Source organism: Oncorhynchus tshawytscha, linkage group LG09 (genome assembly GCF_018296145.1).
Source record: "Oncorhynchus tshawytscha isolate Ot180627B linkage group LG09, Otsh_v2.0, whole genome shotgun sequence".
In the NCBI taxonomy this organism is placed as follows: Eukaryota; Metazoa; Chordata; class Actinopteri; order Salmoniformes; family Salmonidae; genus Oncorhynchus; species Oncorhynchus tshawytscha.
This window is the reverse complement of record NC_056437.1, coordinates 76,546,221-76,566,447: the sequence shown is the minus strand read 5'-3', so window position 1 is coordinate 76,566,447 and position 20,227 is coordinate 76,546,221. Positions and strand designations below refer to the sequence as shown.

General features: G+C 42.5%; 1 protein-coding gene across 1 annotated transcript in view; it reads left to right on the top strand.

Annotated features, from left to right (window-relative positions):
• LOC112246027 (protein shisa-9B) overlaps positions 1 to 19,771 on the top strand; it is a 42,173-nt gene extending 22,402 nt beyond the window's left edge. The window contains exons 3-4 of the mRNA XM_024414289.2: positions 2,215 to 2,373; positions 15,635 to 19,771. Of these exons, the coding sequence (XP_024270057.2) occupies positions 2,215 to 2,373; positions 15,635 to 16,053 (578 nt within the window). The 3' untranslated portion in view covers positions 16,054 to 19,771. The remainder of the gene's footprint in view (positions 1 to 2,214; positions 2,374 to 15,634) is intronic.
• The last annotated feature ends 456 nt before the right edge of the window (positions 19,772 to 20,227 follow it).

Here is a 20,227-nt window from a genome sequence, read left to right as displayed (position 1 = left end):
CAAATATGATTGCATTCTGGAATCCTTGTTAAGTATGATATATTGTGATACTATTATACCGCTTTTATCATAGGCACTACTGTATGTTGTTATTGAGGAACCTAGAGCATTGATACTAATTGAGTACTGCGCCTGCGCATTAATGCACGGTGCTTGAACTTGAGTTTGAACGATAAAGTCATGTCAACGTTATCGCTCTTTCAAGTATCATTTATTACTGTTTGTGTTGTAGTAAGAACACAACAATTATATATTAAAAAAGCATTCACACTGAAGTAAATGGTGCCAGGTCTTCTACTACTGAACGTTCACATCTGTGAGATGAGTAATGAACTGGAGGTTGTCATCTCTATTTTCTAAAGCAGACGTTTTTAGTTCTTCATTTATCTCGGTCTCAAAGGTACAGTCAAGGTAACTCTTTTTCATTTACTCTCTTTAATGAATACTTGTTCACTATAAATAATAATAGAACAACCTATGTTTTTTGATTAATCATAATAATAACAAACAGTTACTTAATATTGCTTCTATATTACTCAGTTACTTATTGATGGTGCTGTGAAAATCAAAACGATTGTAGACGAATGAATATCTAATGTAGGATAGGACCCATAAGAAGTCAGATCATTATTTTCCCATTTTCTAACAGAAGATATTTACAATTTGTAGTAGCCTTTGAATGAATCCATACCTTCAAGCAGTGCTGGACCATTCTATTTTACTTGTTGAATGTGTGGTCATACATAGGAAGCTATTGTTACTAACAGCATTTCGTGCCATAGGTTCAATCTGCTGCTCAACAGATTGCTTGTACTTTGAAAACTCATTAGTGTTCTCAACATGCCCAAGCAGCAGTTTATGGTCACTTACAATGTCTACTATAATGACTCTACTCCCTCAAGGTCCTGGTATTGTTCCTCACAGTGGGCTGTGGACATCAGTAATGGAAGAGACTTATGTTTACATGTGCAACATGAATACGGATACAACAACAACATGGGCTGAATGGATGTACAGTATTACCTTGACCAATCAGTAACTGCTACAGCCAAACTGGGGGAATGCATTTTATAGAACTCTATTACACACAATATCAATATTGAGCTATTAGTTAACTTTGCGTTATTGATATTCTACTGTAGATAGCTACTGTAGTATTGCTGGAGTTATTAAGGTGGCATTCACCGTCCCCCAAACTGACACCTGGCCGTGGGTGCAGTCTGCTGTCTTCTGACCTCCTTTGGGTCCTGCGGGGCCAGTTGAAAATGATGCCCACAACATCTGGTTGTTCTGCCATGCCAGCAGGCAGGGGGCCAGTCAATTTGCCATGGTTCCATGCACTCCTCAATTAAGCAGATGTCTGGATGCTGGATTAGTACCATTTTATAAAGAGCAGTCATCACACTCTCTCTCTCCAGCTGAGTCCCCAGGGAGGGCCAACCAGCACGGGGTGCAATGTTACCAAGGATCTGAAGCAATTACCTCTGTCCATTCTTATCCATCTGTCAAATTGATTTCGATCAGGCCTATTGAGAGACATATCAGCTGGGGGCTGAGCTACGCTGCTGTTGGTTTTGGCTGAGGCTTGTTTGGAGGAAACCAAAGAGATTCGATTGGGAGGGGATTAGCACAGTGAGCTGGCTAGAGGGGCCATCTAGCTTGGAGCGATGGACGGTTAATGATTTGTATCCCAGGGCTAACATGAAGAGACTATAACAATTGTGTTGGCAGGTCAATGAGATAGTGTAAGCTGCCTACATGGGGTCTAGCAGGTCTCGACTTCCACAGCTTTCCTGGGAGACACCAGATCTTACATCTCACCACTGACAGGAAGGAAGAATCACTGATTTTAAAAATACTGCTGATATGTCACGTCCTGACCTTAGTTCCTTTTTTTATGTCTCTGTTTTAGTTTGGTCAGGGCGTGAGTTGGGGTGGGCATTCTATATTATGTATTCTAGGTTTTGTATTAAGTCTGAAGCACTGTGTGACCCTGATTTAGCCCACTGCAGTAAAATGTAAAAAAATATTGCCTCACTTAAGTGGGAAAACAATACAACAGTGCACAATCGAATTTACTCACTTCTAAATACATTGTAGCATTTATATGGGCCCATAATCTCAATCACTCAGATGGAACATCAATATTTAATGACATTTTTTACTTTTTCTGCCAAACTGACACCTGCCATCTTTCTCTTTCTCTCCCTACAGAGGCTAACCAGATGAACAGTGTGGGTCCAGGATCATCACTAATGCCAGGCTTAGGGTCTCCTCCCCACCCCTACCCTTCCCTGGGACAGATCACTAGCCCCTATGAGCAACAGCAACCTGGGAAAGAGCTCAATAAGTACGCCTCCCTCAAGGCTGTCGGTAAGAGACACAGTTATTGCTCATTCTAAGATATGCGGATATGGGAATACAGGAATAAGCGGCGAGCTGCTTCTCTGATTAACTTCACAATCAAAATAGCTAATCAGATTTCATCAGCTAATCAAAAGGGGTAATATATAATTTCATTATAATTTCAAATCTAACTAAATGCATATATTTCCCAGTACAACATAAGTACCAGTCAAAAGTTTGGAGACACCTACTGATTTCAGGATTTTTCTTTATTTTTACTATTTTCTTATTGTAAAATATTGAAGACATCAAAACTAGGAAGTTACACATATGGAGTCATGTAGTAACCAAAAAGGTTTTCAACAAATCAAAATATATTTTATATTTGAGATTCTTCAAAGTAGCCACCCTTTGTCTTGATGACAGTTTTTCACACTCTTGGCATTCTCTCAACCAGCTTCATGAGGTAGTCACCTGGAATGCATTTCAATTAACATGTGTGACTTTGTTTAAAGTTAATTTGTGGAATTTCTTTCCTTCTTAATGCGTTTGAGCCAATCAGTTGTGTTGTAACAAGGTAGGGATGGTATACAGATGATAGCCCTATTGGTAAAATATCATATTATGGCAAGAACAGCTCAAGTAAACAAAGAGAAATGACAGTCCATCATTACTTTAAGACATGAAGGTAAGTCAATCCGGAAAATGTCAACAACTTTGAAAGTTCCTTCAAGTGCAGTCGCAAAAACCATCAAGTGGCATGATGAAACTGGCTCTCACGTGGAGCGCCACAGGAAAGGAAGACTCAGAGTTACCTCTGTTGCAGAGCATAAGTTCATTAGACTTAACTGCACCTCAGATTGCAGCCCAAATAAATGCTTCACAGAGTTCAAGTAACAGACACATCTTAACATCAACTGTTCAGAGGAGACTGTGGGCCTTCATGCTCAAATTGCTGCAAAGGAACCACTACTAAAGGACACCAATAAGAAGAAAATACTTTCTTGGGCCAAGAAACACAAGCAATGGACATTAGACCAGTGGAAATCTGTCTTTTGGTCTGATGAGTCCAAATTTGAGATTTTTGGTTCCAACCGTCATGTCTTTGTAAGAGTAGGGTAGGTGATGATCTCCGCCTGTGTGGTTCCCACCGTGAAGCATGGAGGAGGAGGTGTGATGGTGTGGGGTGCTTTGCTGGTGACATTGTCTGTGATTTATAAAATAAATTCAAGGCACACTTAGCCAGCATGGCTACCACAGAATTTGGCAGCGATACGCCATCCCATCTGGTTTGCACTTAGTGGGACTATCATTTGTTTTTCAACAGGACAATGACCCAAAACATACCTCCAGCTGTGTAAGGGCTATTTGACCAAGGAGCGTGATGGAGTGTTGCATCAGATGACCTGGCCTCCACAATCACCCGACCTCAACCCAATTTAGACGGTTTGGGATGACTTGGACCGCAGAGTGAAGGAAAAGCAGACAACAAGACTCCGCATATGTGGAAACTTCTTCAAGACTGTTGGAAAAGCATTTATTATGAAGCTGGTTGAGAGAATGCCAAGAGTTTGTAAAGCTGTCATCAAGGCAAAGGGTGGATACTTTGAAGAATCTAAACATATACATATATTTGGATTTGTTTAACAATTTTCAAATCAAATCCAATTTTATTTGTCACATGTGCCGAATACAACAGGTATTGGATTTATCGGTCACCTTACAGTGAATTTTTTATTTTATTTTATTTATCTCACATTTATGTAACCAGGTCTGGCCAAGATAAAGCAAAGCAGTTTGACACATACAACAACACAGCGTTACAAATGGAGTAAAACAAACATACAGTCAATAATACAGTAGAAAAATAAGTCTATATACAATGTGAGCAAATGAAGTGAGATAAGGGAGGTAAAGGCAAAAAAAGGCCATGGTGGTGAAGTAAATACAATATAGCAAGTAAAACACTGGAATGGTAGATTTGCAGTGGAAGAATGTGCAGAGTAGAGATAAAAATAATGGGGTGTAAAGGAGCAAAATAAATACAGTAGGGGGAGAGGTAGTTGTTTGGGCTAAATTATAGATGGGCTATGTACAGGTGCAGTAATCTGTGAGCTGCTCTGACAGCTGGTGCTTAAAGCTAGTGAGGGAGATAAGTGTCTCCAGTTTCAGAGATTTTTGTAGTTCGTTCCAGTCATTGGCAGCAGAGAACTGGAAGGAGAGGCGACCATTGGAAGAATTGGTTTTGGGGATGACCAGAGAAATATACCTGCTGGAGCGCGTGCTACAGGTGGGTGCTGCTATGGTGACCAGTGAGCTGTGATAAGGGGGGACTTTACCTAGCAGGGTCTTGTAGATTACCTGGAGCCAGTGGGTTTGGCGACGAGTATGAAGCGAGGGCCAACCAACGAGAGCGTACAGGTTGCAGTGGTGGATAGTATATGGGGCTTTGGTGACAAAACAGATAGCACTGTGATAGACTGCTTCCAATTTATTTAGTAGGGTATTGGAGGCTATTTTGCAAATGACATCGCCGATGTTGAGGATCGGTAGGATGGTCAGTTTTACAAGGGTATGTTTGGCAGCATGAGTGAAGGATGCTTTGTTGCGAAATAGGAAGCCAATTCTAGATTTAACTTTGAATTGGAGATGTTTGATGTGAGTCTGGAAGGAGAGTTTACAGTCTAACCAGACACCTAGGTATTTGTAGTTGTCCACATATTCTAATTCAGAACCGTCCAGAGTAGTGATGTTGGACGGGCGGGAAGGTGCAGGCAGCGATCGGTTGAAGAGCGTGCATTTAGTTTTACTTGTATTTAAGAGCAATTGGAGGCCACGGAAGGAGAGTTGTATGGCATTGAAGCTCATCTGGAGGGTTGTTAACACAGTGTCCAAAAAAAGGCCAGAGGTATACAGAATGGTGTCGTCTGCGTAGAGGTGGATCAGAGACTCACTAGCAGCAAGAGCGACATCATTGATGTATACAGAGAAGAGAGTCGGTCCAAGAATTGATCCCTGTGGCACCCCCATAGAGACTGCCAGAGGCCCGGACAACAGGCCCTCCGATTTGACACACTGAACTCTATCAGAGAAGTAGTTGGTGAACCAGGCGAGGCAATAATTTGAGAAACCAAGGCTATGGAGTCTGCCGATGAGGATGTGGTGATTGACAGAGTCGAAAGCCAAGGCCAGGTCAATGAATATGGCTGCACAGTATTGTTTCTTATCAATGGTGGTTAAGATATTGTTTATCACCTTGAGAGTTGCTGAGGTGCACCCATGACCAGCTCTGAAACCAGATTGCATAGCGGAGAAGGTATGGTGGGATTCAAAATGGTCGGTAATCTGTTTGTTGACTTGGCTTTCGAAGACCATAGAAAGGCAGGGTAGGATAGATATAGGTCAAGAGTGTCCCCCCTTTGAAGAGGGGGATTACTCTAACTTCCGCGACGCATATAAGGCCCTGCCCCGCCCCCCTTTCGGAAAAGCTGACCACGACTCCATTTTGTTGATCCCTGCCTACAGACAGAAACTAAAACAAGAGGCTCCCACGCTGAGGTCTGTCCAACGCTGGTCCGACCAAGCTGACTCCACACTCCAAGACTGCTTCCATCACGTGGACTGGGACATGTTTCGTATTGCGTCAGATAACAATATTGACGAATACGCTGATTTGGTGTGCGAGTTCATTAGAACGTGCGTTGAAGATGTCGTTCCCATAGCAACGATTAAAATAATCCCTGACCAGAAACCGTGGATTGATGGCAGCATTCGTGTGAAACTGAAAGCGCGAACCACTGCTTTTAATCAGGGCAAGGTGTCTGGTAACATGACCGAATACAAACAGTGCAGCTATTCCCTCCGCAAGGCTATCAAACAAGCTAAGCGTCAGTACAGAGACAAAGTAGAATCTCAATTCAACGGCTCAGACACAAGAGGCATGTGGCAGGGTCTACAGTCAATCACGGACTACAGGAAGAAATCCAGCCCAGTCACGGACCAGGATGTCTTGCTCCCAGGCAGACTAAATAACTTTTTTGCCCGCTTTGAGGACAATACAGTGCCACTGACACGGCCTGCAATGAAAACATGCGGTCTCTCCTTCACTGCAGCCGAGGTGAGTAAGACATTTAAACGTGTTAACCCTCACAAGGCTGCAGGCCCAGACGGCATCCCCAGCCGCGCTCTCAGAGCATGCGCAGACCAGCTGGCCGGTGTGTTTACGGACATATTCAATCAATCCCTATACCAGTCTGCTGTTCCCACATGCTTCAAGAGGGAACATGCTTCCTGTTCCCAAGAAAGCTAAGGTAACTGAGCTAAACGACTACCGCCCCGTAGCACTCACATCCGTCATCATGAGGTGCTTTGAGAGACTAGTCAAGGAGCATATCACCTCCACCCTACCTGACACCCTAGACCCACTCCAATTTGCTTACCGCCCAAATAGGTCCACAGACGATGCAATCTCAACCACACTGCACACTGCCCTAACCCATCTGGACAAGAGGAATACCTATGTGAGAATGCTGTTCATCGACTACAGCTCGGCATTCAACACCATAGTACCCTCCAAGCTCGTCATCAAGCTCGAGACCCTGGGTCTCGACCCCGCCCTGTGCAACTGGGTACTGGACTTCCTGACGGGCCGCCCCCAGGTGGTGAGGGTAAGCAACAACATCTCCTCCCCGCTGATCCTCAACACTGGGGCCCCACAAGGGTGCGTTCTGAGCCCTCTCCTGTACTCCCTGTTCACCCACGACTGCGTGGCCACGCACGCCTCCAACTCAATCATCAAGTTTGCGGACGACACAACAGTGGTAGGCTTGATTACCAACAACGACGAGACGGCCTACAGGGAGGAGGTGATGGCCCTCGGAGTGTGGTGTCAGGAAAATAACCTCACACTCAACGTCAACAAAACTAAGGAGATGATTGTGGACTTCAGGAAACAGCAGAGTGAACACCCCCCTATCCACATCGATGGAACAGTACTGGAGAGGGTAGCAAGTTTTAAGTTCCTCGGCGAACACATCACAGACAAACTGAATTGGTCCACTCACACAGACAGCATCGTGAAGAAGGCGCAGCAGCGCCTCTTCAACCTCAGGAGGCTGAAGAAATTCGGCTTGTCACCAAAAGCACTCACAAACTTCTACAGATGCACAATCGAGAGCATCCTGGCGGGCTGTATCACCGCCTGGTACGGCAACTGCTCCGCCCTCAACCGTAAGGCTCTCCAGAGGGTAGTGAGGTCTGCACAACGCATCACCGGGGGCAAACTACCTGCCCTCCAGGACTCCTACACCACCCGATGTTACAGGAAGGCCATAAAGATCATCAAGGACATCAACCACCCGAGCCACTGCCTGTTCACCCCGCTATCATCCAGAAGGCGAGGTCAGTACAGGTGCATCAAAGCTGGGACCGAGAGACTGAAAAACAGCTTCTATCTCAAGGCCATCAGACTGTTAAACAGCCACCACTAACATTGAGTGGCTGCTGCCAACACACTGAAAATGACACTGACTCAACTCCAGCCACTTTAATAATGGGAATTGATGGGAAATGATGTAAATATATCACTAGCCACTTTAAACTATGCTACCTTATATAATGTTACTTACCCTACATTATTCATCTCATATGCATACGTATATACTGTACTCTATATCATCGACTGCATCCTTATGTAATACATGTATCACTAGCCACTTTAACTATGCCACTTTGTTTACATACTTATCTCATATGTATATACTGTACTCGATATCATCTACTGTATCTTGCCTATGCTGCTCTGTACCATCACTCATTCATATATCCTTATGTACATATTCTTTATCCCCTTACACTGTGTATAAGACAGTAGTTTTGGAATTGTTAGTTAGATTACTTGTTGGTTATTACTGCATTGTCGGAACTAGAAGCACAAGCATTTCGCTACACTCGCATTAACATCTGCTAACCATGTGTATGTGACAAATAAAATTTGATTTGATTTGATTTGATTTGGATGACCGCAGCTGCTTTCCAATCTTTGGGAATCTCAGATGACACGAAAGAGAGGTTGAACAGGCTAGTAATAGGGGTTGCAACGATTTCGGCAGATAGTTTTAGAAAGAAAGGGTCCAGATTGTCTAGCCCGGCTGATTTGTAGGGGTCCAGATTTTGCAGCTCTTTCAGAACATCAGCTGACTGGATTTGGGAGAAGGAGAAATGGGGAAGGCTTGGGCGAGTTGCTGTGGGGGGTGCAGTGCTGTTGACTGGGGTAGGGGTAGCCAGGTGGAAAGCATGGCCAGCCGTAGACAAATGCTTATTGAAATTCTCAATTATAGTGGATTTATCGGTGGTGACTGTGTTTCCTATCCTCAGTGCAGTGGGCAGCTGGGAGGAGGTGTTCTTATTCTCCATGGACTTTACAGTGTCCCAGAACTTTTTTTGAGTTTGTGTCGCAGGAAGCAAATTTATGCTTGAAAAAGCTAGCCTTGGCTTTTCTAACTGCCTGTGTATATTGGTGTCTAGCTTCCCTGAAAAGTTGCATATCACGGGGGCTGTTCGATGCTAATGCAGAACGCCATAGGATGTTTTTGTGTTGGTTAAGGGCAGTCAGGTCTGGAGAGAACCAAGGGCTATATCTGTTCCTGGTTCTAAATTTCTTGAATGGGGCATGCTTAAGATGGCGAGGAAGGCATTTCTTTTTAAATAACTAGGCATCCTCTACTGACGGGATGAGATCAATATCCTTCCAGGATACCCCGGCCAGGTCGATTAGAAAGGCCTGCTCACTGAAGTGTTTCAGGGAGCGTTTGATAGTGATGAGTGGAGGTCGTTTGACCTCTTACCCATTACGGATGCAGGCAATGAGGCAGAGATCGCTGAGATCTTGGTTGAAAACAGCAGATGTGTATTTAGAAGGCAAGTTGGTTAGGATGATATCTATGAGGGTGCCTGTGTTTAAGGCTTTGGGGAGGTACCTGGTAGGTTCATTGATAATTTGTGTGAGATTGAGGGCATCAAGCTTAGATTGTAGGATGGCTGGGGTGTTAAGCATGTTCCAGTTTAGGTCGCCTAGCAGCACGAGCTCTGAAGACAGATGGGGGGCAATCAGTTCACATATGGTGTCCAGAGCACAGCTGGGGCCAGAGGGTGGTCTATAGCAGGCGGCAACGGTGAGAGACTTGTTTTTAGAGAGGTGGATTTTTAAAAGTAGAAGTTCAAATTGTTTGGATACAGATCTGGATAGTAGGACAGAACTCTGCATGCTATTTTTGCAGTAGATTGCAACACCGCCCCCTTTGGCCGTTCTATCTTGTCTGAAATTGTTGTAGTTAGGGATGGAGATTTCAGAATTTTTGGTGGTCTTCCTAAGCCAGGATTCAGACACGGCTAGAACATCCGGGTTGGCAGAGTGTGCTAAAGCAGTGAATAAAACAAACTTAGGGAGGAGGCTTCTAATGGTAACATGCAAGAAACCAAGGCTATTACGGTTACAGACGTCATCAAAAGAGAGCGCCTGGGGAATAGGAGTGGAGCTAGGCACTGCAGGGCCTGGATTCACCTCTACATCACCAGAGAAACAGAGGAGGAGTAGGATAAGTGTACGGCTAAAAGCTATGAGAATTGGTCGTTTAGAACGTCCGTAACAGAGAGTATAAGGAGCAGGTTTCTGGGGGCGATAAAATAGCTTCAAGGTATAATGTACAATCCTCCCGGGTGGTGCAGTGGTGAAGGGCGCTGTACTGCAGTGCCAGCTGTGCCACCAGAGACTCTGGGTTCGCGCCCAGGCTCTGTCGTAACCGGCCGTGACCGGGAGGTCCGTGGGGCGACGCACAATTGGCCTAGCGTCGTCCGGGTTAGGGAGGGTTTGGCCGGTAGGGATATCCTTGTCTCATCGCGCACCAGCGACTCCTGTGGTGGGCCGGGCGCAGTGCGCGCTAACCAAGGTTGCCAGGTGCACAGTGTTTCCTCCGACACATTGGTGCGGCTGGCTTCCGGGTTGGACGGCGCTGTGTTAAGAAGCAGTGCGGCTTGGTTGGGTTGTGTATCGGAGGACGCATGACTTTCAACCTTCATCTCTCCCGAGCCCGTACGGGAGTTGTAGCGATGAGACAAGATAGTAGCTACTAAACAATTGGATACCACGAAATTGGGGAGAAAAAAAGGGCTAAAATTAAAAATAAATAAATAAATAAAAAACAGACTAAGGTATGGTAGGATCTGAATACAGTGGAGGTAAACCTAGGTATTGAGTGATGATGAGAGAGATATTGTCTCTAGAACCATCATTGAAACCAGGTGATGTCATCTCATGTGTGGGTGGAGGAACTGAAAGGTTGGATAAGGTATAATGAGCAGGGCTATAGGGTCTACAGTGAAATAAGCCAATAAACACTAACCAGAACAGCAATGGACAAGGCATATTGACATTAAGGAGAGGCATGCTTAGTCGAGTGATCATAAGGGTCCAGTGAGTAGTGAGGTTGGTTGGGGTAAAGGCGATTCAGACAGCTAGCTGGTCCATCGGTAGCAAGCTAGCATAGGATGGAGGTCTGTTTTTAGCCACCTCATGCGTTTCCGTCAGTAGATTTGTGGGGTTCTGTGTGGTAGAGGGGATCAATCCAATTGGCAAAATAGATATAGTTATAGTGACCCAAGAAAAATTGTCCGATAGATTTATTCAGATAGCAGCCGATAAGACAGCTAACGATTAGCGGGCCGCAGATGGGCGTTCAGGTAACGTCACGACGAAGGGGCCAGTTTGCTTAAAAACAAACAAAATAGCACGGTTGGTTAAGAGCCAATAAAAAGGCAGCCATCCTCCCCTGTGCCATTCTTATTTTTTTTGGTTACTACATGATTCCATATGTGTTATTTCATAGTTTTGATGAATTCACTAATATTCTACAATGTAGAAAATAGTAAAAATAAAGAAAACCCTTGAATGAATAGGTGTGTCCAAACTGTTACTGCACATGCCATGCAATATCAATATCAATTATTCATACGTACGTATAGCATGTGAGAAAGGGAAACCATTCCACTGAAATGGATGGGAATGGTACAGTATTTATTTGGCCATCTGTTAAATTAAAGGCATCTCTTCTCATAAAAGAGTACGTGAGGATTGGAATATCAGCCGAGATCACAAATGAGCATACGCCTCTGAAGTGTCGAACTTCCATGTAATCACACTCAAATGACATGATTAAATGTGGGCTAATTAACACAATGGAGATCTCGAATGACGAGCAAAAACACCAAGCAGCTAGTGTAGATATGTTCTGCTGCCTGCTGTAATTATCAGTTAGCCTGGTCTCCGTCTCCATCCTAGCATGCTGTATGGTTACTTACTGAGAGACACTATGTTTATGTGACACTTTGCGTTTAAAGAAAAAACCCAAAGAAAGAGAGGCTCTCAACAAAAATATTTACACTGTGTAAACGGTTCATTTCAGATTAGACAGGATAACAGATGTAGAATTTTTCCTTTCAGAAAGGGAGGAAAATAGCCTAGCTTTTAGGAAAATTACTGTAATTGATTTGTCTTTCAAATTTCATGTCTCAAGGCTATCCATTGTTTTGCCTTTGTTGCTCTTAGGCGCCAATGATAACCGTAAATAAAATAAAAAACGTTCTATTTCACCTATAGTTTTGCTGCTGCACATCATATATGAAGAACCCTGTGAAATGTTGGACAGTCACTGTTACAGTACCTAAATCAGCTATTAAAGATCTACATTGAGAGTCAGCTCTTATTGACTACAGAACCAATATTAGGATCAAGAAACCATGTCTCTTCAATTATCCTTCAACAATATATTGTAAAATTAATTTTCTATAACATTTTGAGAGGGCAAGTATAATAAATGAAACATCCCAGCTTGACCCATTATTTACTGCAATGTGTCTTATGCCTCACCTCTAAATTCCCTGAGTGCTAAATCCAAGGTTTGGGAAATGATAAACCAAACTCTAGCAATCAATTATTCTCTCCCGCTGTCCACCCAGTGATTTTTTAAGGTCACAGAACTGGATTTCTCACAGAAGTTTACAATCTGAACTGGCTAATTTATAAAGGAGCGGGAGCCCCATCGTGGAGTGGTCTGAATATATTTTGTATCTGCCTTCCGCTCTTCTGCCTGTAAACACTAGGCTAATTATTTGTCATGCCATTCTCCAAAAAGCTGTAATTATAATTGAGATGAACATGACAATTCTGCAAGCAGCCTTCTCTTTGATGCATTCATTTAGGATACAAGTCCACATGAAGATCTCTGCATTTTCAGTATTGTGTGTATGCCATAGACAGTGAATTAGATTGGGATTCTAATTTATATATGGCTGTCATGTGCCAGGGGATATTGCTGATTTCCTCATCATGTAGTTATGTCAGAGACTTTCCCTGTTATCTTCGCCTCTCCATTTGAAGCAAAATGTCATGGTGCTGAACTAATGCCTCTGAAATTTAGAAAAAGGGAATGATTAATTAGGCTCACAGGAAAGCAATGTCTAAGCATGTTGACTTTATCTCTAAGGTTGTTTTTTTTACACTGATTGATGCTCAAACAGTCAGTCGTTTTCTCCATAGACCAATAGGAGAAACAGGAAAGTGAGCTAGCAGAGCTGATAAACGCTCTGATTAATAAACCAAAGAGACAGGCATCAGAAACCAGCTCTGCTTCTGATGGGGAATTAAAAGAAGTGAAGGAGACATATTTGATAGCGTTTATCACCCTAATTAAACAGGGTTCTCTTTATGGATTCTGGACAGATTCAACTAAAGGAACTTCAAAGCACTTCGCCATAAATGGGTCTGGATGAGATTGCAGCCGTCAGAGTTGCAGAGGCACAATCCCACAGAGGATGATGTGGCGGCGGGCATGTGGAACATTCACCAGATTCTCTCTGTGACATCATAGACAATCAGATGAAACCTCTCTGACTGCTGCTAATCTAGTGAAGAGGCGTCAAGCTGCAGATTGATCATTACGGGATATGAAGACTGGGGGGATACGCACTCTACCATTGAAAAGTTTGGGGTCACTCAGAAATGTCCTTGTTTTTGAAAGAAAAGCACATTTTTTGTCCATTAAAATAACATCAAATCGATCAGAAATACAGTCTAGACATTGTTAATGTTGTAAATGACTATTGTAGCTGGAAGCGGGCAGATTTTTTATGGAATATTTACATAGGCGTACAGAGGCCCATTATCAGCAACCATCCCTCCTGTGTTCCAATGGCACGTTGTGTTAGCTAATCCACGTATATTATTTTAAAAGGCTAATTGATCATTAAATAGTACCCGCAAAACACCAATCTCAGCGTCAACAGTGAAGGAGCGACTCCGGGATGCTGGCCTTATAGACAGAGTTGCAAAGAAAAAGCCATATCTCAGACTGGCCTATAAAAATAAAAGATTAAGATGGGCAAAAGAACATAGACACTGGACAGAGGAACTCAGCATCCAGGAGTCTTCTCTTCACTGTTGACGTTGAGACTGGTGTTTTGCGGGTACTATTTAATGAAGCTACCAGTTGAGAACTTGTGAGGCGTCTGTTTCTCAAACTAGACACTCTACTGTACTTGTCCTCTTGCTCAGTGGTGCCCCGGGGTATCCCACTCCTCTTTTAATTCTGGTTAGAGCCTGTTTGCTCTGCTCTGTGAAGGGAGTAGTACACAGCGTTGTACGAGATCTTCAGTTTCTTGGCAATTTCTCGCATGGAATAGCCTTAATTTCTCAGAACAAGAATAGACAGACGAGTTCCAGAAGAAAGTTCTTTGTTTCTGGCCAATTTGAGCCTGTGATCGAACCCACAAATGCTGATGCTCCAGATACTCAACTAGTCTAAAAACTGCAGTTTTATTGGTTCTTTAATCAGGACAACAGTTTTCAGCTGTGCTAACATAATTGCAAAAGGGTTTTCTAATGATCAATTAGCCTTTTAAAATGATAAACTTGGATTAGCTAACACACTTGGATTAGCTACTCCCATGCGATATTCCATAAAAAATCTGCCCGCTTCCAGCTACAATAGTCATTTAAAACATTAATAATGTCTACACTGTATTTCTGATCAATTTTATGTTATTTTAATGGACAAAAATGTGCTTTTCTTTCAAAAACAAGGACATTTCTAAGTGACCCCAAACTTTTGAACGGTAGTGTATCTAGAGGGATGGGAGGGAGAACAGAGGAATGAGTGCCGGTGGGGAAACTTATCAAACTGTTTGAGTTGAGTCTATGTGAACCAATGTGGTCCCCTCCCTCCTCTCTGATTCTCTGATATGTATTAAGCTGTGGGCCATTGATGTGTATGCTATGAAAGCACATTGTTCAGAGGGAGCTCTCTACTGCTCCTCCCTTGTTTGAGACGAGTCTCACTCTAATGTGGCGGTGTCTGATCCAGAACATTGAGGCTGAGGCCGTCTGCCTCTACCTCCGCCGCGTCCGGGGTATCATAACAGATTAAAGGTCAACGGCGGGACATTTAATTAGAAAGTCTGAAATGTCACACAGGGAAATGACTAATGCTGTAGAGTATGGTGTTGCTCCACAATTAGTGAGGGGATAATGTTTTCAGAACAGGTCTGCACCAGATTGGACATGTCAAATGACACCATGTAACAATGTCAGTGGCTGTGGCTGTTATGGGCAAATTATGTCCAATAGTTAAATGATATATTATACACATAGCATAAAATATACTATAGCAATCAAGTAAACATTCCAGAATGCTCAGGGACATATTCATTTGCATATTACAATACAACTGTGCACACAACCAGCTTTGAAAAGAGCAAACTCTCCAACCAATCTGGAGGGGGTTGTTTACTATTAGCTAAAGCCTGCATGTTTCCAGATGATAATGGCAATGTTGGGAAAATCATTTACATTTATATTCGAATGGGTTGATGATATACAGTCCATATCAACAACATTAAACACGGCTCAGGCAAAATGTATTATTTACCTCGGTATCCTTTAAAAAACCTTTAGCTACCATTTTCTCAACTGTTCTTCACCCCACATGCCAATATGTAATCTACCCCAGTTTAGGGTTAATATGGCATTAATATTGCATTTACATAAATATAGATTTGGAAACAGTCCAAAATCCTCAAATACTTCAATATCTCAACTAATCTAAATAAATCTCACCAAAGCAAAGACCAGAACATTTGCTATTGCCTGTGCATGACATTAACAAAATGGCTGTCATTCCAATATTTTTTAATTTATGATTTTCTTTGCTCTTGTGTATGTGTGTATGTCTGTTTCCAGCGGAGAAGGTTAATGACAACTTCTACACCAACCGGCGGCACATGGTAGAGATGGCAGCCAAGGGCAGTCTCCCTATGCACCCGATGCATCGCATAGAGCAGGAGCCCAGCAACCCCTACAGCCCTCCCTTACAGCCTTCCCTAAAGCAGAACGGACACAAGTCCAAAAGCACCAAGGGCCACAGCAGCCACAGCAGCAGCTCCCATACCCTGGCCTATGGCTCCAATACAATCACCAACCCGGGGATGCAGAAGAACTGGGACGGCTCAGAGACGGTGGGCCGCCGGCAGAGCCACGGCACTAAGAAACACTGCACCATAGAGCAGGTGAACGAGATGCACAGCACCTCGCGCAGCCAGCACTACATGCCTCCGCAGCCCTACTTTGTCAGCAACAGCAAGACAGAAGTGACTGTCTGATATGAGAACCCACCCCACCACCATAACCACTATAAGCCCAGCTGTAAGAAAGAGAGATCGAGAGAGAGAGCGAGAGAGAGAGAGAGAGAGAGAGACAGAGAGAGAGGCTGAAGTAGGACAGCGGTCCTAGATTGAGTGCACCTCTCTATGGGTGCTGTGTGTCTACTAATGCGTGTGGCTGACTGTGCATTTGACAGGCATGAGTGGGACTCCTGCCAGTCGGAGGAGAGTGACCCGAACAACATACTCCAAACCTCCAAGTTTTCGGTCATCACTGTATTGATGATTATATTGCAACTAATACAAACAAATCATATACTGCTAGTCAGACTAACATCAGTGAGCAGAGCATAGTAATGATTGACCTCTGATGGACAGATTAGCCAGGATGAGTCTGGAGCCATGCAGCGGTGGAAGAGACTGGAACTGGACAAAAGCCCAGTGGCAATAGACTTTTCCTATTGTCAGTATTAACTGAGATCTCAAAGGGCCTGAAAATGTGTATCATCTCATGTAGTTTCCACTGAATCCGCCTTGGATAAGCCAGTGGGTTTGAACTAGACGCAGTGGAGTAGATGAGTGGAGCAGCCGATAGTAAAGGGATACATTGTTCTCCTCAACATTGATTGACATTTCCTCAGATGTTATGTAGTGTATATACTGTGCGGGGACTTGTTGGTAATGCTCATGCTCGGGAACCTCAGGCTCATGATTATATCTATAGGGAAACAGTAACCATTTCAGATATGGACTGTATATTCTCCTTCAGAAACTACAGAGCATGAGGTGGATGAGACTGCACCAAACCAGTTCTGTAGCCACAACGTTACACACACCCTACTCTGCTCTCTCTGGTGTTAGGGCTGTGCCTTTCTCTGAGGAAACTATGAAATACTGTTCAAATCAAAGAGCTTGTCTTATAAACCACTGCATAAGTTGTGGAATTTATTTAAATATCTTCATCTTGCAAACAGGTCCACAGCTGTCAGTTGAAAACGGTGAGTTGCATCTATCACTTAAACATTCTTTATTTCTGTTTCCATTCAACAATGCATTGTGTGTGTGTGTTTACCTTGGTACCTTAGAACAATGATAGAGAAAACACAGAAGGAATTGTGTCCTTTCCATACATGTAACGTCACTGCCAATAAATGAGTAAATATATTGCCTATAATTCCAAAATTGATTAGTATGGGATTAATATTGTGCAGTGGTACCTGTTTCTCACCCACCTCCATCAATACTACCAAATCTTTACATGGCCTAGAGCCAGGCCCCAAACTCAGACTGTTGTGGCAGTAGAAAACTACTGAGGGCTCCTTTACGGCTACCCAGAGAGTTGATAAAGGGTTGTGGATGTTCCTGAAACAGCCATGAAAGGTAAAGCCTGGGTAAATAGAGTGGATGGATTTCATTTAGTATGAGATCAACCCCTGGATTAAGACAGACGAGGTCCTCTGAAATCACCATGAGTTGATGTCATTGCATGCACAAATCAAACTTTAACTATCTGTAAAATAGAAATTGCAATACATTATGTACTAATTATTGATTAAAAAAGTATTATTTGTTTCTTATTTTTATTATTTTTATTTAAAAAAGAAAATCTAAATTTTCATCAACTTTATAAGATATACACATAAAAATAAAATGTGTTCATTTTGAATATCGGGAGTAGCCTACTAAAACATCTGAGAGTACGCATGTACAAACACACAGGTCAAGATGTGCCTGTCTTTTCCATTGGGCTAGTTGTGCGTCATCAGATGAAAAATAGTACATTTTTCTCCCAACACTCCATTCTTGGGAGCCCACACGAGCAACACAGTGCATTAGCATGCCACACTTACCAAAAAAAGCTTTTTAAATAAAGGGCTTCTGATGCAATTTGCCATGTGTTGCGTTTGTCACTGCCCACTGATTCAAGGGCAGCCCACACTTTGTCCGTATGTCTTAATCATGTCTCTCAACTTTCCATGGCTTTCCACTGTCCATTTGTCTGTCTACTTGTGACAAAGTGGCTCTAATGGCTGGAGGAGTGACAGCCAGCAGCTTGACGCTCATTCTCTTACTCACCACATGAGATCTGGTCAGAATAGACGTGAGTCACATTCCCTGCTCTTAGAACTTTGGAAAGCATTAGAAGTGGACAAAATGTTTTTAATTTGTGGTTGGTACAGTATGAAAAAACACAAGTCAACATTTTTGGATTAGACTAAGGGAACAATCGTCAATACTGATTTGCTAAGGTCTACTATACAATAAGTGCTTGTATTTTTAACCACATTTGAACCAGATATGTATTGTATAGTCAGGCACACAACTATATGTTTTGAGTGTGTTATCACATTGTCAGTGAAACTTAATGCACCAATACTATAGATTGCTGCTATATGCTAACAACCAAGGCACCATCTCCCATTTCTCATAATGAATATGTTCAAACCTTTATTTTGCTATTGCTTGACGTAACTCACAGTCACACAAACTGCAACACATTGTATTGTTGTTTCATCACACAAGCCACTTGTATGTAGAATTGTCTAGACTAGACTCGTCATATGTGCCGTTTTTGGCATATATGCAACGCATATCAGTTCAACATTTGCACCTATAAGACAGAAGACTTCAGAATACCAATGTGTGTGAAGTGATGCAAAAAAAAGGTACACATGTATGTATTTGGGTATGACATTTGTCTATACAAAACAATGTCCGACAATAAAAATGGCAAGGAAAAGTACTGCACATTTGCATTGACTGCAAAAGGGCTGATTCTTTTAGGTCATAAATATAGAGACATATTTAGTATGGCTGTCCAGTACATAGTTAAGGTGATGTTTTGGTAGGGCCATAGAATAAGTCTGTGCCTTGTGTCCAAATTAAATGTGCACCTGATTTAATTGTCCAAATACTGACTGGTCTATGAACAGATTGATGCATAATATTATACTGTATAGCATGATATGAAATCACTGTTCCACTTCAGAGGTCCCTCTCAATAACAATATCATATCCAACAAGAGTTCATTTTTTAAAACTTAATCACCAGATAATGTATCTGGTTTCTCAGTGTTAAAACATGTGCAGAAGTCCACAGCTCCATTGATTGTAGATAGAGTGCACCTATTATACTGTATGCATCCACAGTGCATTGAATAAGATATTTTGTCATCATTTTAGTCATGGAGGGAACCTACAGTAACACTTGTATGTGTAGTAGTGAAGTATAACTCCCTCACTCAAATAGCTTCCACTGATATAATAGCATAAAACATGTACATGACGTGTAGATTAACATTCCAGCTGACTGGTCATCATGCTCTGTAATGGCATACTGTAAAGTAATAACACAATGGCCATTGATTCTAAATCATGCCCTATGAAATTATGTAACTATTTACATTCAAACTTTGCTAATTTCTCAATCTAAATAAAAACATTATTTACCTAATCTGCATTGAACTAAATTGTGCCCCTGGCTGAGGCTGAATTGCATTCAATGCAGCTAGTGGTCTTGGTTCCACCCTTTAGGAGTGGGAAGACGATGGTGCTCTTTGTCAGTGGATCATGTTATTCGTGAAGCACAACTTATTTTGTATTCTAACAAAATGAAATATTACTTGTCATATATGTATGTGCAAGTTGGGAAGAGGAAACTTCATTGTATTGTACACATCTAAAATCATATTTACAATAAATCTGTTTCTTCTCAAGATTTTTTGTGGTGAGGTACAGTATATCCATGGTTGCATTATTTGAATGTTGCATTTCTCTTGATCTTACTATGATTAGGCTTTAGCTTAGAGGGCAAACACTTAGAACCCAATCGGTCATTCATCCAGTTAACGTTTCTAGAGAACATACAGGAGGCTGCATAGATCATTGTAAACTTGCAGAAATTCCTTTGAACAGCATCCACTTGCAGCCATTCAGTGTAGACTGATTGTGTTCCCATGCATTCAACTTAGCTAATAAAACCCCAGTCGTCCTACGCCACGCCTTGCTCCCTGTAGTGAGAGTTAACCTGGCTGTCTAGCGTGATCATTTAGCAGCCCTGTTAGCTCATCTATCAGCAGGAGAAGAGCCCTGCTTTTCTCTTCATGTTGAGATGGCTCTTCATTAAAGCCCAATCTGTCCCTGGATGTTTTTATTAACACACAAAACTCTGCTG